Source organism: Equus quagga, chromosome 12 (assembly GCF_021613505.1).
Source record: "Equus quagga isolate Etosha38 chromosome 12, UCLA_HA_Equagga_1.0, whole genome shotgun sequence".
Taxonomy (NCBI): domain Eukaryota; kingdom Metazoa; phylum Chordata; class Mammalia; order Perissodactyla; family Equidae; genus Equus; species Equus quagga.
This window is the reverse complement of record NC_060278.1, coordinates 13825853-13852052: the sequence shown is the minus strand read 5'-3', so window position 1 is coordinate 13852052 and position 26200 is coordinate 13825853. Positions and strand designations below refer to the sequence as shown.

At 39.3% G+C, this 26200-nt stretch overlaps 1 protein-coding gene across 6 annotated transcripts in view; it reads right to left on the bottom strand.

Annotated features, from left to right (window-relative positions):
* The window catches only part of NEBL (nebulette), a 108834-nt gene that overhangs the window by 9938 nt on the left and 72696 nt on the right, over positions 1 to 26200 (bottom strand). For 5 of the 6 annotated variants that reach the window (XM_046679841.1, XM_046679845.1, XM_046679842.1 and 2 more), the window contains 6 exons: positions 25849 to 25941; positions 24482 to 24574; positions 22756 to 22860; positions 21321 to 21492; positions 18577 to 18669; positions 17211 to 17360 (listed from right to left, as the gene is read on the bottom strand). In XM_046679841.1, the coding sequence (XP_046535797.1) occupies positions 17211 to 17360; positions 18577 to 18669; positions 21321 to 21492; positions 22756 to 22860; positions 24482 to 24574; positions 25849 to 25941 (706 nt within the window). The remainder of the gene's footprint in view (positions 1 to 17210; positions 17361 to 18576; positions 18670 to 21320; positions 21493 to 22755; positions 22861 to 24481; positions 24575 to 25848; positions 25942 to 26200) is intronic. The other variant, XM_046679846.1, reaches the window with a different exon arrangement.

Genomic DNA, 26200 nt, shown 5'->3' with positions numbered 1-26200 from the left:
CAGTTCGTCCATCATAATTCCAGTTTAGTACCCATCAGTCCTGACAATTCAAGAATGTTGTTTAATAGTGTTCTCTAATTTTGACTTTTAAAAATCAAGTATATTCATGCCTACTCAAATGCTCAAATCTGACCTTCAAAGGGAACATGTAGCTACTGTAAAATATAGCAGGAAAAGAAAATAACGTATTTGTCCTAAATATGTGTGGGTTTGGGAGAGCAGGGGACAGAGTTTAGAATGAGAAACCTTGGAGTAAATATAATCTATCTAGTCCTTATGATTTCTCTCCATGGATCCACTTCCCTCTCTGGCTGCATCACTTAATGCAAGTTCCTTTGGGGTTATCAAACCTTGTTATCTCTCTTATACCTGCTGCAATAAAAAGAGGTTTTAGGAAGCTCCTATTAAGGCTACAGAAAACATAACCAAGAGCCCAGAGGAATCAACTCACTAAAAGCAAGTGCCAATTTAAAAAGAGGTAGAGACATTGCATTTTTATTGTTTAGCTACACAAATGCATTCTATGAAATACAGATAAAACAAGCAAGAGGAAATTTAAAGCAACGGCTTTGGAAATTGTGTTTATTAAGAATTTGTTTGAAAGATTGTTATTCCACATGAATATGAGATTCCTTCCATGAAAATATGGAATTCAAAGGGTTTTGCAAAAGCAAGACGCAAGGCTAACTTTGCGGAATTCAAAGGGTTTTGCAAAAGCAAGACGCAAGGCTAACTTTGCAACAAACAAGGACTTCTTATGAAAGAGTAAAACAAGCAGTTCCCTCTCTATTGAACTAGTGGTCAGATACCACCAACACTGGCACAGATGGATGATGATAAAAGTACGATGGTCTCCCAACCCAAGAGTCTTGAGTTTGGGAGTATTTTTTTTTTCTTTTCTCTTGGTGAGTAAGATTGGCCCTGAGCTAACATCTGTGCCAATCTTCCTCTATTTTGTATGTGGGACACTGCCACAGCACAGCTTGATGAGCAGTGCATATGTCCGTGTCCAGGATCGAAACCTGCAAACCCCAGGCCACTGAAGCAGAGCATACGAACTTAACCACTACACCACCAGGCTGGTCCAAGTTTGAGGGTTTTTTGTTTCAAAACATAAAAGTCACAAAACAAAAGCTTTCGTCATCCTAAGACAACATCAAAACACAAAAGTGTGACTCAACTTTCATTTCACATTGCTTAGATTTATTGAGCAGAGATCTGGAAACTGACTCAAGCTCTCAGGGGTTCAAGATCTATTTGGAATGTCCTACAGGATTTATAAAGCCAAAATATCCATCTACGGCACAACAAATTTCTTCCACAAACAGCCAAGACTAATATTTTCTATTTAATGTGTATTCTTATGAGGGAAGGAGATAAAACTAAGAGGAAGAAGTAAGCAGACATGAAGCTCATAAAACATAATATGAAAATGGTGGAATAAAAATTTTTAGGAGGCTTCACAAATCTGAAACTGGAAAAATGAGGAAATACACGCAAACCTGCACAGATTAGAGTCAATGAACCAAAAAAAATACACCCACCATGAAAGAAGAAGTCCAGTTTGCAGGATGTACCCAGAGTAGGTGAAAGAAGAGGAGTGTTATGTATGTGGGCAGGAGAAAGAGGACAGAGACAGAGCAAGAACCATCTACCTGCAGTGGGCTTCCACCTGGCTGCATATTAAACTCATCTGTGATCTTTTAAACCCTACTCTGTCCAGGATCCCCAGACGAATTAAATCAGAATCTCTGGAGTGGGAGTGGGAGGGACTGGACTGGTGGTTTATTTTTTAAATTCTCCAAGTGACTCAAATGGACAGTCATGGTGAAGAACCACTGAGTTCCCATAGGCTCGCTTCTCCCCAACCCGACACAAATTTAGAGGCACATGTGACCCTATTTAATGCTATTCCCCAATTCCTCTCTCCTCCTGCAGCGGACTGAACGTTTGTGTGCCCTCAAAATTCATATGTTGAAATCCTAGCCCACAGTGTGATGGTATTTGGAGGTGGGGCCTTTACGAAGTCATTAAGTCATGAGGGTGAAGCCCTCATGAATGGGATTAGTGCCTTTAAAGAGAAGATGCCAGACAGCTAGCTAGCTCTCTTTCCATCATGTGGGGACATAAAGAGAAGATGGCAGTCTGCAAAGGGGAAGAGGTCACCAGACTCAACTATGCTGGCATCCTGAGCTCGTACTTCTGGCCTCCAGAACTGTGAGAAATGAATGTCTGTTGTTTACAAGCCACCCATCCAGTCTATATTGTTTTGTTATAGCAGTCAGAACAGCACCCCCCACCCATGACTTGTTTCTAATATTTGTGGAGGCAAATGTTTAAATCTGTGATTCAAGAAACAACCGGGGAAGAAACCTGAGTCAAGAGGAAGCTTGCTGGAAAACAATTGAGAGGCTAACACTCTGGTAAGGCAAGTACCACAAGGTACCACCAAAGGGGCTCAGACTAATGCAAGCCCATCCCACTTCCTGGGGGCTGATCAGAGCAGGACCTGGTGACCGTCTGAGAGGAAAGGGGGACTGTGCAGCCAAAAACACATTTGCAAGCTAAAAATTTCTCTCTCAAGCTAATACTAGGGTCCTAACAGTTTCCTCCTTCTAGACTCCCATATCATCTTTGTTTTAATTTTCTAGTCTTAGATAAATCATATTACTATAAGGTACTGCAAACCTCTTTTAAGAAAATACAATGCACCTGAAAATATTTAAGCACCTAGGTATGTACCCCTGTGAAACTTAATGGGGAAAAGAGGTAACAGGATTCTGCTTCTCAAGGAAAACAAAATGTGAATACAATAAAATTTGAGTAATATAAATGAAATGCTTATAACTAGGGGACCAACTCAGTTTGCTCATGAATTTCCCAGTTTTAAGGCAAGTTTTTTTTTGGTGAGGAAGATTGGCCTTGAGCTAACATCTGTTGCCAATCTTCCTCTTTTTTTTTCCCTTCCCAAAGCCCCAGTACATAGTTGTATATTCTAGTTGTCGGTCATTCTAGTTCTTCTATGTGGGATGCCACCTCAGCATGGCTTGATGAGCATTGTGTAGGACTGCATCCAGGATCCGAACCTGCGAACCCTGGGCTGCCAGAGCAGAGTGTGAACTTAACCACTTGGCCACAGGGTCGGCCCCTGGACTTTCCCACTTTTAGGCCTGAAAGTTCTGCTTCCCGGGAACCCCTCAGTCTCAGGTAAATTGCAATGGTTGGTCCCTTCACTTACAACGTGCCAGGCTCTGTGCTGTAGCATGCGACATGCATTGGCTGGTGTGATCATCACCATTTTACAGATGGTAAATGCCCATTTTACAGATGGGGAATCTGAAGGTTAGTGTGATTAACTAACATGGGCAAAAATATCAGAGCCGTGTGGGAGCTACTATTTAAATGCCAACGATCTGACTCTAGAACCCAAACTCAGGCCTATACCACACCAAAATGACACGGAAGAAATGACAAGAGCGTCTAAGATTAATTTACAAGTAAGCATTGTGAATTCAGAAACGTGAAGGAGCACTACGGTCTAGAGAGCAGAGAAGCTTCCAGGAGTAGTGAGGACTTGATCTGAAGTCGGCAGAGTCGGCAGTCTGCCATTCATTCCTGCCTCCAGTGGTGCAGACAGGAGTGAGAGGAAGGGAAGGCGACAGAAACAGGTTGAATGCTTGGGGAGACCTGCGAGCCAGGTGTGTAATGCTCCCAGAGGTGACTCTGGTTGTCACTGACTTTTGTGTAGCAAAGCTCAGGGTATAAACGCCGCAAGAAGTTCATGTGAATGTGGTTGATGAGGTGTGCGAGAACATCTCTGGAAGTAATTACAGTAAGAATAACTCATTCCCTTTCAGAAAAGCAAGCTCAGATCACATAGTAGCATCACTTCTGAAACAATGGCTTTTAGATTTCTTTTAAGGGTCATTTCAGCATTTGATAAGTCTCCAGAGCATATGTGCGCGTGTGTACATGTGTGCGTGTGTGCGTGTGTAATCTTGGTTTCTTCTTCTCATTGCCAATAGTATCCTATTTTACCCAGGGGAATTGTCTTTCAGTCCCCTTATCCTGTATGAATAATTTCAAGTCTATGTTCAAATCACATCTCCTAATATAACTTCATCCGCTTTCCCACTGAGTAGTGAAGACTCCCACCGTGATGCCACCTAACAATTTTCAAAATCACTCTGTAGAACACTGCCAGAAAAATGGTACTCCCCCAAGTCAGCATTAGCATAGTGACAAGCTCTACTCCCACAGACATGCTAAGAATTTAGCGGAAAATACAATTATTTAACTATTTTCTTCTCTAAACTTAAATAGACTTGTAATGTTGCTTTAATCAAGTATAAGTTGAATATTTAAAGATTCCTAATTATCTGTTAACTGCAAAAGGCAACATAAATAGATTCTGTACTTTTTAGAACTATGCATACATACATTACATTTGACCATTTCATTTCTATCATCAGCTTGGTTGTCTCAAGTAAGAGCCTCTAAAATACTGTTTGGGGACTCTATAATTCCTAAATATTGAAAAAAAAACACAAAATGAGTTATATTTTAAATTATCTGTCAGTTAAACTTAATTACTTGAAAGCTCAAAAAAGCCATACATTTTGATTTCAAAGCCAACTGGTTTTTCTCTAGAAAAAGTAAATCTGTGAATGTTTTCTGACAGAACTGAGCTAAGACATAATATGGGCTGAACAGAACTAGAAAGCTTTAGATTTAAGAACATCTGCTATTTTGTTCCAGAAGAATCTAGCCAATTTACTCCCACATTTAGATTTGAATTTCAACTTGCGTATTTTTCTCTTAGATTTGTTTCCATTTTTTAGCCGTCTAAGCCAGGATAAACTCCCCAACTTGTAACTGTAACCCTAACCACAAATATAAGCAGGATTGTGTCTGATGGAAAAGGAAATAATTTCTGCCCCAAATTACAGAGTCTTTAATAACATTCTCATGACACAAAATCCATACAGCATGCATCTGTGTCTACGCGTACATGATATGACCCAAAACAAAACAAAATAATAGTGGAACGTACAGTATGGATATATATAGAGTTTCCTAAGAAGAACTACATAATTTGGGGAAGTTATTTAAAACTAGACTATGTATTTGGTGTATTCTTGCACTAAATAATTCAAATACTGACTCTAAGGGAGTCAACCCACAAGGTGTTCCCAAATACAGTTTACATGAGACACCCTTAGGGACAAGCCACACTAAATATCAGATCTAGACACATCTCAGTATTGGTTACACTTCTGAATGAGCAGGTATATTTTTTCCAACCAATAGACATATGTGAAATGAACTCAATGTGTCCCTGACATGATTTGAAGATAAAGAAATGTGGAGGAAGGAACGTAAAGGATTGTCTGGATCTCCCAGAGCCCAAGCTCTAAGTTCAAGGTGAACGGCTGGGGCTGGAGAAATAGGCACATATGAAGAGCCAAAGTCAGGGAGGAAGGTGAGCAACAGGTTAATGTGATCAAAGACGCACAAGTATAAGGACATTTAGACAAGATCTAAGAAACTGCTTGACACACAGGCTAGTAAACAACAAGCCCAGGACACATGGGTCAGGATGTGATGTGCGATAAAGATCAAGAACTGGAATGTCTGAGAAAATGTGCATGGGCAGATCAGGAATATTGTGGGGGGAAGATTAGGCAATAAGGAGTAGGGAATCTGACCCCTAGAGAAGCAGGACACAACCAGGAGCCTAGGCATCAGGAGATGATGAACAAACAAAATGCAGAAACTCAATACATCACTCAGCTGTATCAGCCCGCGGAAACTGTAAAGTCAGGATCTAGTCCCCATGACCTGGGGCTTGGGGCAGGATGGGGGCCACCTGGATGAAATAGGAAGTTAGGGGAGAACAAGGAAATTCGTGTTTTCAAAGATAACATTATGGCTTTACTATTTGATATATAAGACAGATACGTAAATATGTATATATATGCAGTCCATTATCTAACTTTGACATCAATTTTGATCCATAAAAAACAAAAATTACTATTTCCATTCTCATTGCTAATGCTCAACAATACAAAAAACAAGAATACCTATTTTCTCCTTTACATGTACTCCATGTTACAATTTATGAAGCTCGTCCAAAGTTTTCTTCTTTGACACATATGCTATAGCCACATTTATCTCCTTCCTGAAGATCAAACCTTCTCTTTTCCCCAATCAAGTCAGCTTCACAGGAAATATATTTTTAATGTTTTATTATTTGCTACTTAAGTGTCAGATGGTTCTCCTTCATATACATATGGAACCCTTTGATTTAATTTTGGCAAATCAATGAAAGACACATGTGCATCTTGGAACAAGTGCTATTCATTAGTATTTCATCCTTTCCCCAACTTCACACTCAGAAAAGGAAACTTACAATGTTTCTTTCATTCCAAGTGTATTGATGCTAGGAATATGAGTTTCTCTAAGGACTCCAAATTCATTCAGTATCTTGAACCTTTATCTTGGGGGAGCAAGAGAACTAACCAAAAGACTCTAACAACTTACAGTGTCTTTTTTTATAGGCTAGATGTACTAGCTAGATGGCTAAATATAATCATGTAATATTCTATTAATTAGATTTCACATCCTAAAAGAATCATTCATCTACCCATAGATTAGTTTCATCACAGAGATTTAGTATTTCAATCATCAACTCTAAATTTTCCTAAACTTAAATGAAAATACTAAAACATCACTTTTTTGACAGAAAATAGCAAACTTCTCAAACTCAGATCAGAATAATACTCAAATACACAGGAAAACAACACAACGGAGATTCTCTTGTTGAATATATTTTCTTTACAGAAATCAGGCTAGCAAGGATTTGGATATTTTCATGGGGCTGTGATTGCCAATTAATAATCAGAAAACTGAAGTAGTGGCTAAAATAGAAATACTGGCAAGTTTAATTTAAATGAAGACAAAGAGTTCAAAATCACGAGTGTATTTCCTAGTAGGTTGTTCTGGTTATCTACTTTTAAAACTATGTTTATCACCAAAAACGAGTAACACTGAACTTGGGGCAAAATGCCATCTAGAAATCATAAAACAGAAATCCTCAGTGGGAAAAGAGCATCAACAGAGAAAGTAATGTGGGCAAAGGACTGCGACTTTATGGATTCTATTCATATTCAAAGAGATTAGGAAACACTGCTGGTTGGATACATTCCATCACTTTCAAAATATATTAATCTTATTATTGTGCCTGCATTTAATATACCTGTTCTCAGTTGAATGGTAAAATTAATTTTTAATGGTGGCTATTGTCCTTAGGAAATTAATGCATATCCTAGGGTCTTTGCTGAGTTGAGGAGTGATGATCTGTTCTTGCATTTTTCTCTCCTCTCTTTCACCATTTACTGCCTGAGCACCCCCAGTGCTACGCTAGGTACTGGAAGGAAAGCTAAATGACACATTCCTTCTCTGTCTCCACAGAGTTCATGATCTAATAATAAACAACAATACACTGAGAGAGAAGCCATAAAAGATGTGAATTTCAGAACTCTGATGAGCACATCTACTTCACTGAGTCCCTATGAGGACAGATGTCATAAGTAAACAAAACACTGAGAAGTATTTATATGAGAACAGAAGTGTTAATGTAGGAATAATTTACTGATTTCTTAGTTATAAAATGTTATTAGCTGACTCAGACTTTGTAATAAACATAGGTTACAATGTTACATTCCAGTGAAACATCTTATATTACTGCTTGTTAAAAAGATCATGATAAGGATTATCATTGTACCATGACTCTCAAGTCAACTTTGCTTGGTAGACACTAATAAAGACTAATGCCAAGTTTTAGTGATTTCACACATGCAGCAAAGCTGCTTCTTTATATTTCAGATCAAATTTAATTTCAATATATTTGTATAGTCAACAATGTTTACTGAGCATCTACTACAATAGAGGTACTGTTCCAGGTGCTAGTTATAGAATAGAGAAGAAAGCAGGTAGAAAGATTCTGTTCTAATAGAGTTTATATCCTGGGGGAGAAACAGACCCTATACAAACAAACTAATTAATACATAATAAAATGTCAGGTAGTAAAAACAGTTATGAATATATACCCAGAAGAAGGATTGTTGGGTCATATTGTAGTTCTATTTTTAACTTTTTGAGGAACCTCCATACTGTTTTCCAAAGGGGCTGCATCATTCCACATTCCCCACCAACAGTGAATAAAGGTTCCGATTTCTCCACATCCTTGCCAACACTTATTTTTTTGTTTTTGTTTTTGCTTTTGCTTTGAAAATAGTCATTCTAACAGAGGTGAGGTGATATCTCATTGTGGTTTTTGTTCATTTGTTTGTTTTTGGTGAGGAAGACTGGCCCTGAGCTAACAGCTGTTGCCAATCTTCCTCTTTTTGCTTGAGGAAGATTGTCCCTGAGCTAACATCCATGTCAGTCTTCCTCTGCTTTGTATGTGGGACGCCACCACAGCATGGCTTGATGAATGGTATTTGGGTCTACACCTGGGATCTGAACCCACAAACCCCAGGCCGCCGAAGCAGAGTGCATGAACTTAACCACTACACCACCGGGCTTGTCCCTCATTGTGGTTTTGATCTGCATTTCCTTGATCTTGAAGGGATATCCATGGCCCCTTGTTCACTGTGGCACTATTAGCAATAGCCAAGATACGAATACAATCCAAATGCCCATCGACAGGTGAACGGATAAAGAAAACATGTTATATACACACAATGGAATATTATTCAGCCTTAAAAAAGAAGGAAATCCTATTATTTGTGACAACATGAATGGACCTAGAGGACTTTATGCGAAGTGAAATCAGCTAGTCACAGAAGGACAAATACTACATGATTCCACTTATACAAAGTCTAAAATAGCCAAACTCATAAAGCAGAGAATAGAATGGCTGCTGGGGGAGAGGGAAATGGGGAGTCATTGCTCAACGGGTACGAAGTTTCAGTTATACAAGATGAATGAGTTCTAGAGATCTGCTGTACAATATAGTACCTGTAGTTAACAATACTGTTTCGTGCATTTTAAAATACACTAAGAGGATAATTCTCACGTTAAGTGTTTTCACCACACACACAAAGAAATGAAACAGATTGACACAGACACACACACAAAAACACAAGGAAATTAAAAATTAAAATTGCAAAAGCTCAAGGTGGGAGAACACCTGGCGTGCTAAAACAGCCAGGAGATCTGTGTGGCTGGAGCAAGGAGGGTGGTGGAAGATGAAATCAGAGATGTGATCAAGGGCCAGACGATGCAACGCTTTGTAGATGGTAGACCTTGGTTTTTAGTCTAAGTGTGATGGGAAGCCACTGGAGTTTGGGCAAGGATGTAATGAGATCAGGTGCAGGTTTTTAAAGGCTCACTGGCAGATGGGTGGGGGCCAGACTGAAAGGGGCAAGAATGGAATTACAAAGACCAGGGAGCCTATTTCTGCAATCTCAAGGAGATACAAAGGTGGTTCGCTCAGGGTGCAGTAGAAGTCGTGAAATGTGGCCGGATTTGGGACAGATATATTTTGAAGATAGAGCCAACAGGCACACAGATGCATGTGATGAGAAGTGTGAGAGGAAGAGAGGTGATAAGGACAACGTCACGGTTTTTGCCCGAGTATAAGCGTGAATGATCATATCATCAGCTAAGATGAACAAAGAGAAGAACAAGTGTGTGTTGTTCATTTGGTGGAGAAGACAAGACATTAGATTTTGGCTTCAGATAAAAGATTTGAGATGCCTATTAAACATCCAGGAGTTGGCTATTTTGTCTGGAGTCTGGGAGTCATTAGAGTGGGTGTTTCTGCTCTTATACATAAATGACAAATGTCAACGAGAGAAGTTGTGGTGTTTGAAATAAAAGTCCACAACGCTGTCTCTACACCATCAGCCCCTCTAGAGGACTCCTAAGAAGGTCTTCTGGTCATTTGATGCCCAAGGAGTCAATTTCCTTGGTAGAATCTAAATCATCCAATGCAGACCAGACTCTTAGACAAGCTCCCAGAGTAGATTAAACCTCCAAGGCAGAGCCTCAGTTACCTTCTAGTCTAGGTAATTGGTCCTCTAAATAGCCTCTAACTCGCCTACAGGATAGAGCCCAAGGGAAGTGCCCTGAAATTATATTCAGTTGAACCCTGTCTCTGAAAAGACTGTGGCTTCACACTGCCCTCACTCTGGTTCTGGTCTTCTTCTTCAGCCCATCTCCTAGACACACACAGCCCCTGGGCTCCAGATGTGCCCAAACACACCAAGTTTCCAATGTGCTATGTTCTCTCATATGCTACTTTCCTGCCTAAAACACTCCTTTCCCATTTCTCTGCCTGGCTAATTCTAACCTTATGCATTATTCCATCATAATGCCTTCCTGAGCACCGTGGGTTTATGCATCTGGTTCACCCACCAGAATGTGAGTTCTTTGAAGACAGTAACTGTACATTTTATTTTTATGTTCCCAGCATCTCACACATATGGGAGATACTAGATAAATGTTTGGTGAATGAACAGATGGAGTTATGGTGCCTATAAAACACCAAGGCAATTGGCTACATAATTGGTTCATAGCTCTCTTGGTATATATACAGACAAGCTACTGAGAGTTCTAGAATGTTCTGAGGCATCTCTTGCAACCTAACCTCTTTTAAGAACATATTACATGGGATGGAATGCTATAAGCACAGCCCAGTTGGGGCGGTCACAGAATTCAGAAAACTGGTTTTCTATCAGTTAAGGCAGGACTCGGTCATCCCAGTAAGATTATTTCACAGCAAAATGGAAAGGTCAGCAGTTTGGAACACTGAGGATTTCTCTTTGGAAAAGAGCATCAGCTGTTTTCCTTCGCCATCACACTGCGATGTCCTGGATGCTCCAGAAGAAAACAGAAATACATAAAACACTTGAAGCAAAACTGAATACAAGTTTAAACTGAGAAAGGTAAACGCTGAGATCCCAAACACATAACAATACTAGCAAAGCGATGCTGTAAGTCAAGGAAAAGCAAAGAAATACAAAGTAATACCGGCAGGCAAATCCATGTTGCAGGCAAGTGAACGAAAGACAAACACAAAGATCAAAGAAAACCTTGCAATGAAATAAGCAGAAACCATCAGGGCTATTTCCACTCAAGGAACTGTGTCAAATGAAAATAAGTTAACCTAATCTAATACCAAAAGGCAATAAAGATAACTTCAAATAATACTATTCAAGAATGAAAACAAAATTAGACGAAGTTTAAATAAAAGCCTCTTTTATTGAATCAAAGTAACACAGTAGAGATGTAAAATGAAAACCCTTTGGTAACTTAATACCTTGGAAAGCAGACTGAAAAGTAAAGAAAGCCCAGAATAATCTTATAAGAAAATGAAAATATTCAGCAATCAAAGCAAGATGGGAAAATATCATGAGAAACACGTAACTAAAACAATGATAAAAACTTAAAGGAGAAGGCTTCTATGTTAATGCTCATGAAAACCAAATGTGAATGAGGAAAACATTGTACTTTTGCCTCAAGGAAATGAGCTGATGGTTTAACCCTTTGTTCTAACAATTAGAATTTCCTCTAACTGAGAAGGACCGGAAAACTATGATGCTCAGAACTGCCCGGCCACTTAATTCACAAAGTAAAACACATCGCCTTCAGGACATAAACACATTCTCATCCAGAGAAGGAAGAGAAAGAAAAAAACTAGAGTTCGTTGAAATTTACGGCACTTGGCTTAGGAAACGTAAAATATCTTAGAAAGCTTCTTGTTCTACATGCTTCTTGTTACAGATGTGGAATCTGAGCCTAACAAGGGGAGATGACCTCCCCAGAGCCCAGACTGAGTAGTGAGAGAGCGAAGATGAAGTGCATTTCTTATCCCGCTGCACTGAGTAGACACTACCTCGACAGCAGGGAGACACCCCAATAGGACAGACATCTCTCTGGGACAGAACACATTTCATCAGATAAAATCCTAATCTAAATTTAAAGGAATCAACAAAATCTGGAAGGAAAAAAATGGCATTTCTAAATACATATGAACATTTTCTTTTCTCTTCATCTAACGCTAAGAAGTATTGTTCTAAAATTCTTCTCAGTTTCTAGAATGGCATTTAAACAATGCATGTGATTAAGTGTTACTGTTAAAGACACTGAAGGTTTTTATCAAACAGCTGTCATCACCATAAAAGTTCCCCCCTCTGACAAAGTCAGTCAGCACCTCCTTACCAGGGCCCACATAGTACACATTTCAAAGGGGACCCTAAATTTCAAAGCCGCTGAAAAGTCATGGATCCTACTGCCTCCCCTCCCCACCAGAAAAAAAAATAATACTCTGGGAATGTTTCCACTTTAGGTTTTTTCCGGCTATGCTTTAATGTCATTGAAACATATCAAAACAAAACCGGAAGAATTTCCTTGAAAGCCTTCCACAATAGCACCTTATTTAAAAAAAATAATTATACTTACATATATTTATATATGTGGGTCTAGTTTTTAAAATATTAATCTGGCCATTTCATTCATTCACCAGCATTTGAGGAGTGCTTATTCTAAGAGCTGCAGATGGAGCAGTAAACGAAACAGCCCATACCTCTGTTCCTGTGGGGCTTCTAGGCTCGGGAAGCAGAGACAGACAAACAAATAAAAACATAACAGTGCCGGGGCTGTTAAGTGCTGATGAAGGGAAAAAAAGCAGAGTAAAAGGGACAGACAGTACCAGAAGGTGCTATTTTATCTCTGGTGGTTGGAGAAGGTCTCTCCGAGGTGACATCTGAGCAGAAACATGAAGAAAAATCGGGCTAAACAGTTATTCAGGAGAGGTGGGACGGGGAGTGTTCCAGGCAGGAGGAATAGTAAGTGCAAAGACCCGGGGGGTAGCTTTCTTGGAAGGTTAGCATAAAGTAGGCAGACCAGGATGACCAGAGTGGATGAGTGTACGAAGAATGGCAGCAAATGAGTTCAGGTCAGAGCGGCCGCCCGGGCCCAGATCGGAGGAGGGCCTTGGAGGCCATGGTGAGGATCCAGGATATATTCAGAATGAAATGGTAGCAGAAGAGTGACAGGATCTGACTTCTGTTTCAAAAAGCTCCTTCTGGCTGCCAGGTGGAGAACAGACCAAGGCAGAGGGTTGGTGATGCAGAGTGGCAAGAGCAGAAGCAGGAAGCCCTCAGAGGCTTCTGTGCTGAGCTGAGGGAGTGTAGGCAGCAGCTGAAACAAGCAGTGAGGGCAGAGGTGGACACAGGCAGTCAGATCCTGGGTACACTTTTGCTGGCAGAGGTGAGAAGCTCGCTAACATGTTGGATGTGTGGCATGAGTAAAAGCCAAGTGTGCAGGGGGCCAGCCGGTGGTGCATTGGTTAAGTTTCCACATTCCGCTTCGGTGGCCCAGGGTTTACCAGTTTGGATCCCAGGCACGGACCTAGCACCACTTGTCAAGCCATGCTGTGGCAGGCATCCCACATATAAAGTGGAGGAAGATGGGCATGGATGTTAGCTCAGGGCCAATCTTCCTCAAAAAACAAAACAAACAAACAAAAAGACAAGTGTGCAGAATGACTCCCAAGGGTTTGACTTCTGACCCTTGGAAGTTGCAACTGCCACATAGCAAGTAGGAGGCCTGAAAAACTGGCAGAAGTAGGGGAAGAGGGAGAGCGGAGTGGGGAAAAGGCTTTGGGCATATTAGGTTTGATATGTCACTAATCATTTAAATGCAGACATAAGGTGCCAATTGATAGAATATGCCTTGCTTCACTTAAAATAAATGACATTAGGAGTATATTCCCAGGTATCGTAAAATCTCTTCAAATTGACACAGACATCTTGGGGGTGTACCATCCCTTGTGTTCGTTATAAAACTTACTGGTGCATCTTTCCTTTTGCTTCATACTTCAATATCTGTTTTCCAAACCAGGAAACATCACTAAAGACAGGGCAACCTGGCCTCATAACAGATGACTGAGAATGACTAAGTTTATAAATGCCTCTAAAGAGTCAGCTTTTCTTACAAGGCATGATTTGAGTTACTGAGACCCCCACTTCCCACCAAAAATCTCCTCCCGCCACCTTTTACACAGTCTGAAATTCCTCCATTTTAAAAAACATATTTATTCCCTGTTAACTATGTGTTACTCTTACTGAAATTCTAATAGAAATGCAAGAATATATATATATACCTTCTTTCAATGTAGACATTTTCTCATTCAGTTTGCCACAGTATAGGGTCCTCTTGCGAGAAATAATTAGAAAAAAGAAGGCGCTGTGGCTTGAGAAGAGAAAGAAGAGCTTAACCAACAGCAGAGGGTCTTTATAACGCAGGCTTGGAGGAGAGAACGGAATGGGAGACAAGCAAACCTGGACTTCCTCTGCTGGCACAGAGGGAGCTGAGAAATCTGCAGGAGGGGTCTCCGAATTCTCCTTCTCTGCAGAGATTCATTCAAGACCTTATCAGTGCCACAGATGATGACTTCCACATTTATCTCCAGTGCAGCCTTCTCCTCTGAACTCTAATTGCCTATCTGATGCCTTCATTTGAACGTGTCATTGACACAGCATTTCAGTGCTCTGTTCCATCAGAAACATTTTTTCTCCCACAGCCCCCTTGGCCTAGTTAACTATCACTTAGCATTCACATCTCAGCTCATATCTTCCTTCCCTGACATCAAGGCCAGATGGAATTCCCCTGTTATACATCTTGTCACCCCATGCCCTCCCCTCACAGCACTCACTCTGTTTGTAATTATATATTACTTGGATAAGTATCTGCTTCATGTCAGGGTCCGCCACCAGACTCTAAGACTCTTGGAGCAGATGCATGTCTCTTTTGCTCACTGCTACGTGCACTGCCAGATCCAAGCTCTTGGCTAGTGTACGAAGAGCAGTCAATAAACATTTGGTGAATAAACGAATGAACGAAGTAGAAAGGTCACTGGTGAAGCAAAGACTCTAAGGGACATTGCATTTGGGTGAGACATCAACTCCAACACACTGGACTGAGTAAAGTTAAATAAGGTTGATGGAAAGGTATTTTTGTAGTTGCTTGCGGTTTTATTTATCTCATCAAGCATCAACATTATTCTGTACCTCCAGAACCACAGAGGACACTGAAGGGAGACATCAGTAACCCAAAATCCAAAATAAGAAAACCTCAAGAAGTTACTGAACCCTGTGTTAGAGAACCAGACACAGAAGGGGGAGGTCCCTCATGTCTATCTTACCTAGGAGAGCACAAAACTAGTTGACACACGTTTCATTAGATTACAGAGAAAGGAGATCTTTAAAAACTTTCTACTAAGGTGGGATCTGAAAAAAAATTGAACTCATAGAAACAGAGTAGAAAAGTGGTTGCCAGGGGCTGGGGGTGGGCAAGATAGGGAAAGGCTGGTAGAAGGGTACAAACTTTCAGTTATAAGATGAATAAGGTCTGAGGATCTAATGTATAACACAGTAACTATAGTTGACAACACTATATTGTATAATTAAAATGTTCTAAAGGAGTAGAACTTAAATGTTCTCACCAAAAAAGAAAAAAAAGAGATAAATGTGTGAGGTGATAGGGTAACCACAGGCCCTCTAGGACCAGTTCAACTGACCCCATCTTATCAACAGAGTAATTAAGAATGGTTTTTCTGGAACTGAGAAACAACCCCTTGTCCAGTTCAGGCTGGTGGAGACCACCAACCCATCAACCGAGCCTGTGCAAATGCCCAATAAGAGACCCTTTTGACATCAAGGCTGAAAATTCCACTCTCAGATCATACTAACACCACCATTTTGTGAACACGCGTCCTATGAAGAGCCATGAAGCTTGACTATGCTTGCACAGACCATCAATTACCTCACTTCTCACCTCCAAACATCTTTCTCCACACTTCAGACCGCCCTGCCCTTCATCCCATAAATTTCGCCCCAAATCCTGGATCAGGGAGACAGATTTGAGACTGCTGCTTCCTGTCTCCTTGCAGATCAATCTCGCAATGAAGATTTTTCCTTTTCTCAAAAGCTGATACTGTAACAATTGGCTGTTTATGAGCATTGAGCAAGAGAACCCCAATTTTGTGCAGTAACAATGGATGTGTTCATTAACTAAACAGGAGGACTCCTTTCACAATATATATGTATATGAAATCATCATGAGGTACGCTTTAAATATCTTACAATTTTATATGTCAATTACACCTCAATAAAGCTGTAATTAAAAAGAAACTTTCTATCAAGCTTAGGCCGGTCTGAATGTATAATTTAAGATGTATAGAATAGAATTGATTTTATTCTCATAAGTGTTTTATTTTCATGAGTGCAAACAACAATTATACAATTACAAGAGCTTTCATAGTTTCATCAGGTCCTCAGTGACATTACTTTTTCTCCCAAGGTGTTAGGTTTGTTCAACTTCAAAATTTCCTGCCTTAGGGATTTCAGCAATGTGACCTTTGTGGTTGAAAAGGAAATTCAGTATTGCTTTTGTTCTTATGCGCTTCAGTCCTCTGGCTTCCCCACTGTACTGAAATGTAACTGCAGTGGGGAGCAGGGAGCTGCACCTTAGTCTTAACCGTTCATAACAGCTTTATCGCCAGGATTAGTTTAACATCCAAAACAATTTCAACTTAAAAGTTCTAAACCTAGCCCACCAGCTTGGATGAAGAAAAAAAAGAGAATGTAGAGGAAAATGATGGTTCTATAAAATACGGAGAAGATTATTAACAATCAACAATATTTTCATTTAAAAAAAAAATCTCATACTGCAAGGATCACACCCAATTTGTTTTTGGCAACATCTAACTCTGTCTACAAATGTATATCAATATTTAAACACACACAGGTTCAGGGCAACCTCTTAGCCACTCAAATATAACTGTGAGATCAATTTTCCTTAATGGAAATCAGATACGAACTCCACAGAACGCGAGTTTCCACTCGGGCTGTGTATATCCATCACATACAACTCGTGTGAAGACAGATCACGCAGCAGATCCCAAGATCCTTTTGTTGTTAAAGATCCATTTGTGGTGAAAAGAGTGAAGATGGGAAAACAAACATGCAAAGATGCAAATTAGTAATTTAAAAAAAAGACAACTTTCTAAACATAATTTAAAATTTTCAAATACACCGGGCTAAACGTTTGTGCAAAGGTGAAGAACAGGTTAAAGACACGCCTGTGATACATTCTTAAAAAATGACTTTTCTTGGAGAGTGGCTCATTGTGGATACCTCCTTCGTCAGATGGTCGTGTTACCTCACTGCAGCAGGAAAAGCTAGGGTAAATCTCGGATAGCTCAGACTTGTCATCTCCCAGACCCGTACCGAACGTACTGCTGGAATGAGATCGAGACCGGTGTCTCCTATAGAGACTCGCCTTTTCTATATTGGAGGGAAAACATATATCTGTGATTAAGTGACTTAAAGAACAGAAGAAACAAAAAATTATTTAAAAGTTTAACAAGGAAGAGAAATAACTCCTATTCAATAATATTCCAAAAGCTCAGCTATTATAAGTTCACTTATTCCCAGATTTCCGCATCCACTGCATCCACTATATAAATGACTTAAAAATCATTTATTTTCGTTTTTTTAATGTAGATTTGAAAGGACAGATGAAGGATGGGAAATTGACAAGAACTAAGAAAACATTGGCAAACTAATAAATTTCTATCCAACATAACATCTAGTTATACATAATTGTTTTCAAGTATCGCCAAGCATACAGTCTGTCTTGCCTTTTCTTTATTTTTAGAAAGTTAATTGACACGTTTTAGCTGATTATGTGGGTCAAATTGACTATAAAAGTATTAGAATCCTGACTTTGCCTTGGGCATTCAATTTTATTAATGTCAACAATTAAATCTAAGGTAGAAAGCTGGGGGCAGAGTCAGACCTAAATGATACGTCTATTTATACTGTTTGAAATAATTGCATAACTGTCAAAGCTTCAGTTTGCTAAACACAGTCTGAAAGGGTGAAATGTCAATCTATGCCATCACTATACCCAAACCATTCTGTTTTTTGCTTTTAGTTGTAAACATTCAGTCTAAGATAAAAGTCAAATAAACTTCCTATGTAAAATATAAATTTTGCCTTACATAAAAACTCAGAGAAATTTTAAGGATACTTGGAAGTCTATTTTTTTTAAGACATTTAGATGCTATACACAAAACCTCTCCACTGTTTTATATATAATTCTTCAAATCTACATTTAAAATGTTGGAACAATGTTTTTCATGAAACAAATCTTTATGTCTTAGCACTTTGGTGTAAGCCAAATAATTGCATTTTTAAGCCCAGAAAACTTATAAACTCATATTCACTAATAAAAAGCACATAAGCAAGCTCTAGATGCCTTTTTTAAATGAATTTAGAACAAATGAATCTAGGTCATGTTATAAAGCCCTTTTGCAACTTTTGTTTTCATACATGATTTATGGTATTTTAAAGCAACATAGCACTTTTTTGGTTTTTTGAATCTTCAACTTTAAAATTGACATTACACAGTTGGCAAATGAACCTCTACAGGTCAGAGTAGCTTCGCTTTCAGGAGAAAACCATGTAAATGGAGAGAAACTCAAAATGTAAGCAATACCAGAGAGCATATGTAGACTTCTAGACTGAATATTGTCCTCCAGGGGATCAATGTCGAAGATGGAGCCTGGATCTGTGCGCCAAACTTTGAGGTCTTTTACCAAAAGGAAGACACCAACAGATCAAGAATGAATACAAAAAAAAAAAAAGTCAGCACCAAAGAGTCCAGCGAAGGTCTGTAAAGCAATATATGTAAAAACAAACATGCAATAAGCAAACCTACAGAGCTGCACACCCCCGAGGAGAATGAGGGGACAGCCGCGTTCACAAGGATTTGTTAAGAAAATTTTATGATCACAATGAGGTTGCCTGGTTTATTCTTCACGGACCTGCCACATGGAGCCTGTGACTGCTCACCCAGCACATGTGCACACCAGACAACTCCCGCACCGCTGAGCCCCGATCCCTCGCGCTCTCCACACACGAAAACCGGGAAAATGTTTGATTACAACCTCTCATTAAAGACACGTGGGTAATTCAGAAGAAACGACTGAGAGGTTTTTGTCTGAGAAAACAAAACAAACAAAAACTTCTCTCCCTATAACAGAAACAAATGTTTGAAATGTAGGCAAGCGGCAAGCCCGGTTTTCATTCTGAGCCCGTGAGCGCAAGCTAACCCATGTAAGATACATCTTTTAGAAAAGGGCAGTAAGGCAAGGCACCCAGCAAGGAGTGAGGAGGGACGGAAAGAGGAACCAGGAGCACCTTCCGGCTCTCAATGGACCACAGGTGAGTCAGTAATCAGACCGCGCCAGCCAATTGGGTCTGCCATTTTAGCTGGAGGCAGAATCCAAATCTAACAACTTCTGGTTCATTACTCTCTCCAACTAATGCTTATCAGGTCCTCAAATGATCCATATAGTGCTGTACCAACAACAGGAAAATAAAAACCTAGTTGCAGACATGTGACAGAAATGGAGTATGAGTAAAAGCAATTAATTAGCAAACTGGAACTGGGGATCTACTGTCTTAATTAATTTAATTAATATTATGTAGTGCTTACCATATGCCAGGCACTATTCTCAGTTATAACTCATTTAAGTTTCATAATATATTAAATTAGGTACTATAGGGTCCCTATTTTATAGATGAGGAAACTGAGGCAGAGAGCGATTGAGTTCCTTTGGCCAAGGTTACACAACTACTAAGGAACAGAGCCTCCATCCAAAATAGAAGCAGGACAAATTGGCTTAGTCTGAATTACTCAGAAAATCTTTAAACCTGTATTTTCATGCCTGGCACAGAAGTGTAATGTTTGCTGAATGTAGTTCGTTTTGTGCTTGCAAAGGCAAATCCTCAACGAACAACAGCTTCCCTCAATAAGAAGACATAAGCTGACTTCTGGATTGCCCAGTAAGTGCATAATTTAGAGTTATATATCTTATATTTTTTTAAAAATAATAATTTCTACATCAAAGGTAATGAGTACTGATGTCTGAGAGCTCAAAATCTGGACTCTCTCACAGTTTCTAGCAAAGATTGCACCGTCATTCCTGGCCCCTAATTTGGGTAGGACCTGGGGTAAGCTGTGCAGACTCCAGCATTTTCGCCCTCACGGGATGAATCAGACCCTCCGCACTAGCCCTTATGAGATGTTAACACAAAGCAATGAAACTTTCTAATTCTGCATGACTTGCGATGAAAACATCACAACTCATCCATCCAACTTAATGTGATCCTTTTAAGCTATCAACTTGGGAAGATCAGCAAAGCTATCACTTGCCTACAAATATGTCTGGAATCACTCTTCGGAAAACGCTTTCGGAGTTGCTTTAGTAAGCAAAGTAACTTAGTGCCCTGATTTTACTACCCTTGTTTATGCTAAGACATTACCCTGTCAAAGATACACTTTCCTCCCCAACTCACCTCTAAATGGCCTTTCCCTAGTTCCAAAAAACAAGCTCTTACCTTTGAAGATGAAGATCACCTAACAGTGAAGTTACTGAGAGGCACGGTACCAAAAATATTATTTGAGCTATGTAATATAATTGGACTAGCTACAAAAATTCAGAGGCAAACTGCTCTGGAGAAGACGACAGTCTTTTGGAAGTGTGAGTTGTTGATATACACTGAAAAGTCAGTAAGTTTCCTTTCTAGCCCTGCCTTGGACTTCAGTGTGATCCTCAGTGTCTCAGCCCCCATTCAACACTACGTTCCTAAGATTTCCTCTGACTGACTAGAAGGAACAGCAGGAAGAGAAAGTTCCTCCTGCTCTGATTTATGGGACTTTCAGACAGCTCTTGATTATCCCAGTTCAGAGTAATATTCAAAAAAAATATAGGCCATTCATTTTACAGAATACCATCAGAATATCTCTATTTGTACTAAAGGACCTAAATGGGATTGTTTCTGTTATTTCTGTCACCCATGCAGACGATGTCTGCAGTACAATATATTGATCAAGTATACAAACCAAAGGAAACAGAATAATTGTCCAACCATTGTTATCACCTGCGTCTGATCTTTGGGCTGCTTCTTGAAAAAGTAGGAACATTCTTAAGACCAGAAAAGTATTAAAGACAGAGAACGTGCAATAATAGAAAGGATTTGCAATGATACCTTGTGAATGCCATGAATCCCATTCCACATGGTGCAAACAATAACACGGCCTGTGGTCCATTTTCAACTGGGCACCACATCAGATATTTGAGGAGGAGTCTGATGAATAAGGAGGCTAATTCTAAAGCTATGGCAAGGAGAATCTTTTTGACTGTGCAGACCTGCCGAGAAGGACCAGCAGCTTACCAACGATGATTCCAGGTCTCCTGTCCATCTCCACGATGTGAGGATGGACACCTTTATAGGCAGCATCGCTGACGATCTGGGTGTTCTTCCTCACTCGCTCGGTCACAGGGTCATCCACAACAGGAGTAAAGCCTCTTCCCTTTGTCTTTTCAAAATCTTCATGATATTTTACCTGAAAACAAAGGAAAAAACAATATTAACTCAAACTGAAATGTTCTGATTGTTACATAGCTCACAAAGTCTTGATACAATGACAGCTGTCACTGCACCAACTGGATCTAGATTATTTTCTACAAATACGTATCTTTTCCAATTATTCCAAAAACAATGTCCAAAACTTCAGCTTCCTAGCATCAGAAATGAAGTGCTGATATTTTCACAGTTTTTCATCATTATAGCTCTTTTAAATCATATATAAACCTGTGTATCAGTCAGAAGCTTTAAAAGATAGATATATACACATGTGTGTATACATATATATATATTTTTTTTTCCTGAGGAAGACCAGTCCTGAGCTAACATCTGCCGTCAATCCTCCTCTTTCTGCTGAGGAAAATTGGCCCTGAGCTAACATCTGTGCCCATCTTCCTCTATTTTATATGTGGGATGCTGCCACAGGGTGGCTTGATAAGTGGTGTGTAGGTCCATGCCTGGGATTCAAATTTGCGACCCCCAGGCCACTGAAGTGGAGTGCGTGAACTTAACTGCTGCACCACTGGGCGGGCCCAAAGATAGATATTTTTTAATCCTCGTTACTTCCTAAAATGTACCAACTTAGCTACAAATTAATTAATTTCCTATCTCTTAACCTTTAATACGCAATAAAATGATAAACTATTTCCACACAATTATTCAAGAAAACAGTATTATTTAAAATTAGATTGAGAGTTACAAACAATTATATATACAATTTTTTGTATATTATTACAAAAACTTAGGTATACTTTAAAACATACATTTTTCATGCTCTGAAATTGGATTAGGGTGATTATTGCGCAAGTCTGTAAACTATATCAGAAACTATTGAATAGTAAACTTTAAATGGGTGAACTTTATGGTAGATAAATTATATCTCATAAAATTGTTTTAAAAAATACATTTTTTTACATTCTTTGCAACATGCAAACACACCAAGCTCCATCTTAAAATTCACTGAAAAGAAGTGCAGACAAATGTCTTTCACAAAATGCATTTATAGTAGTCACGTTAGAAATAAAAAGACGCCCAAAAAATCACTGAGAAAAGTTACTTTATTTGAGTAAATGTTTCCTTTACATTTCAGTGTGATTAGAAAGTGCCCCCGTAAGGATGGGCCCATCGCATCTCCATGCTTTGTTAGTTATCCAGATTAATGGTGAACTAATGCCGTGGGTACACTGGGCGGTGCCATTCCTTAGTATGTTTTAGTCATGAGAAGGATCTGGTTGTATCCTACCATTGAAATATGATTTTGTGCTTCTTTGACATGTCTCAGAGCAGGTGTATCTAAAATCAGACTTGGTCTACCTTTCATCTGTTTATGGTCCTGGGTATATTTTACCTGCAAAAGTAAATAGAACGTACTTATAACAAGACAATTATAATAAAAAACATTATGGAACTTTTTCGAGCTTTCCAAATGAGTGAAACATACACAACATATTCTGAATTATCTCCTGGGTAACTTGTTCAGTAATTACATTTCATTCTAGAATAACAATCTAAAATTTTACTCTCAAAGATCTCTTTTAAAAGCTATAGCAAAAATGACCTAAATCTATCAACTGAAAACAAATGTGTGAGTGACCAACATCCACTAACAACGTAGTTAGTAAAACTGGTTATCATACTTAAATTAAACAGGGAAAGTGCAAAACTCAATGGAACTTAAATTTATTTTTCTATTTCTATATTTCCCCATTTTCCACCATAACACTGTTGAAGAATGCACACCAAGCTTCCTTCTATTTCCTTTTATTTTTCCCCTCCAAAGAAGATAAGAAACAATAAGGCTAGTTTCCCTTTTTTTTTTTTTTTTTTGGTGAGGAATATTGTCGCTAAGCTAACATCTGTGCCAATCTTCTTCTATTTTGTATGTAGGATGCCACCACAGCATGGCTTGATAAGCAGTACGTAGGTCCACATCTGGGATCTGAAGCTATGAACCCCAGACCACCAAGGCGGAACACATGAACTTAACCACCAGGCTGGCCCCAGCTAGTTTCCTTTTAAGCAGCCACAGTTTAAAGGTAATTTATGGGGGCTGGCCCCATGGCCTAGTGGTTAAGTTCAGCATGCTCTGCTTAGGCAGCCCGGGCTCAGTTCCTGGGCACAGACCTACACCACTTGTCAGCAGGCAGGCCATGGCAGCAACCTACATACAAAATAGAGCAAGACTGGCACAAGTGGTAGCTCAGGGTGAATCTTCCTCAGCAAAAAAAAAAAAAAGGTAAGTTATATTGACTACAGTCAGCATCTGTAGACAGAAATGCCAATAGAGAGGTGTCCACTGTAAAACCTAAATGCTGATCCCCAGGCATAGAGCTCTTCTTGACAGCTGACCATCAGCACACTATTTGTGAGGCTGATTATCAGATTAGGATAGCAATTATTGCAGACCTGAGGGCATATGTGCAATTTACAACTGATGCCCTGAGATTCACTAAGAGAAAGCATACTATCCAAATCAAACTGATGTGCACCATGGGATTTTAACAAGAAACCAATTTCTATATTAGATGTATTGAAGGATGTTTTTCCTCTAAGTCCTTACTTTGGAGTAATGACTCATTTCTTATTTTGTTTTGCAGAGAGCACTTAACAATCCACGTTCAATGGAATCCATCCGTAAAATGACAATTATTTAACTTACGCATCAAAGACTACCAGTTTCAAAGACACTGGTTAAAATAACACGTGTTAAAATAACACATGTTTAAATGAAAACAATATAGTTTAAAACTAAACTTTAAATGTGACTGTCACATCTGGAAATATCAATGAAGGATTACAGGATAACATAAATCTAGTGGCAGCTTTTGGATGTTATCTGAAATAACATGTGTATTTACTACATATATCACAAATGCTTCTTGAAAATAGATTTTGTTTAAAACAGGACTGCAAGTAAACAATAAGGGAAACATTCTCTGTGACAGCCCAAAATGAATAAAACCACTTGCCGAGCTAATATTTTCTTGATTCTTCTTTACTCTTTCCATTTCAGGAGTTACACTCAAAACCGTAGCTCTTCCCAGCTGACCTTTATAACAAACCTATCATTTCAGAGAACAAAAAATAGAGTACCATGAATCAATTCAACTAAATAAGAGCCACATAGTATTTATTTTAAGGAGCTAAGGAAAAGACTCTATGAAAACAGAGGATGCTATCAGAGGTCGAGTCATATGCAAAATGCTTGCCTCTTAAATCAATCCATCCTAAAACACCCCATAACAGGGATTATGTGTCCAAATCACTGTGAATGGACCCAAATATATGGGCCTACCCATATTGTTGTAAAGCTGTAATAAGCATTTCATCGCAAAAGAATATGACAAGAAACGTCTTCATGGATATTATTCAAAGGTATTCCTACCCATATAGAATGGTACTATGCTGTTGTAGTTTCATAGTAATTAACCGTGCAGAACTTTTGAAAGGATGCCTAAATAGGTGACCATGGTCATCCATAAAAAGGCCAGTGTGCTTCCCACTACTCCGTTCCTGCTTCTCAATAACCATGTTCCTTTTCCAGAGTAATGGAGTCACGCCGAGTGTGACTCTAAATATATCGCAGAAAAGAGGACCATCTACTTCTCCAAACTATAGTTGTTAGGAAGAGTGCCAAACAATAACCTGCCTTTCCTTTATAATCTGGTCAAATGACTTTAAAGTTTTGAAGAAGAAAAGATTTCTTTGAACCAAATAGATGTCCAAATTTCCTCTTCCCAAGAACCCAATCTATATGTTAATGACTTCGAGAAAGGAGTCTGTCTGTGAACTACATCTGTAGGTTACATAAACAGAAGGGAGTTAGAGCAGCCAGGAGACGGTGTCTGAATAAAAACTGACAGCCCCTTACCAAGTGCCCCTAAAATGGGCCTGTCTCATGTGAACTATTCAGCTATGCACACTTTATAATTTCCCCCCAGACTCCGTCCAAAAATAAAGTAATAATATCTAGAAGGCTAGAGAACTAAAACACATACAGGTAGGAAAGGAAGTGGGAAGCTTATTTGTGGGGCCAAGAAGCCAGGAGCTATTGCTGCATCCCTCTGGGGAACTGCAGCAAAATAGCATGAAGCCAAGAGGGATACACAAGAACGTGCAGGCAAAATCCTACTGGTTGTCGCTGGAAACTCTGCAGCAGGGAATGCCTCGTTGTGCCCATAATACCTAAGACCCCGACACCTTTCGAATAAATTGGTAGTCAATTCAGAGCAGAATATCAACTCAAGGTCATGAAAACTTTGTAAACATAATCCCTCTTGGAGATATTGACAGCACGTTTGCTATCCTAAGAAAAAAGTTACTAAGCAGATCACACATTGCTGATGTTCTTCTGGTTTTCTTTAACTCTCTTCAGCTCCGGTGGATCCGAAATTGCAGTTGCCTGTTTAATCTCTCCTTTGTATTTTACCTGTGGAGGATAAAGAATTTTAATAGAAAGCAAAATGGTCTCCACCCAAATACCACAGAGGACGAGCCTCAAGATTAACTCTATCTCTCTCCACATTTTTCTCCATCTTGGATATGCGTCCATCTTCTGGTTCACATCGACACGTGGATTCTGATTCATCTGACCTAGCAAGACAACGTGTTGGTTGTGCTTCTTACAAATGATCTTTTCTGTTCAATACGAAACTAATTGCAAATTCTACAATTAAAAGTAATGGAGG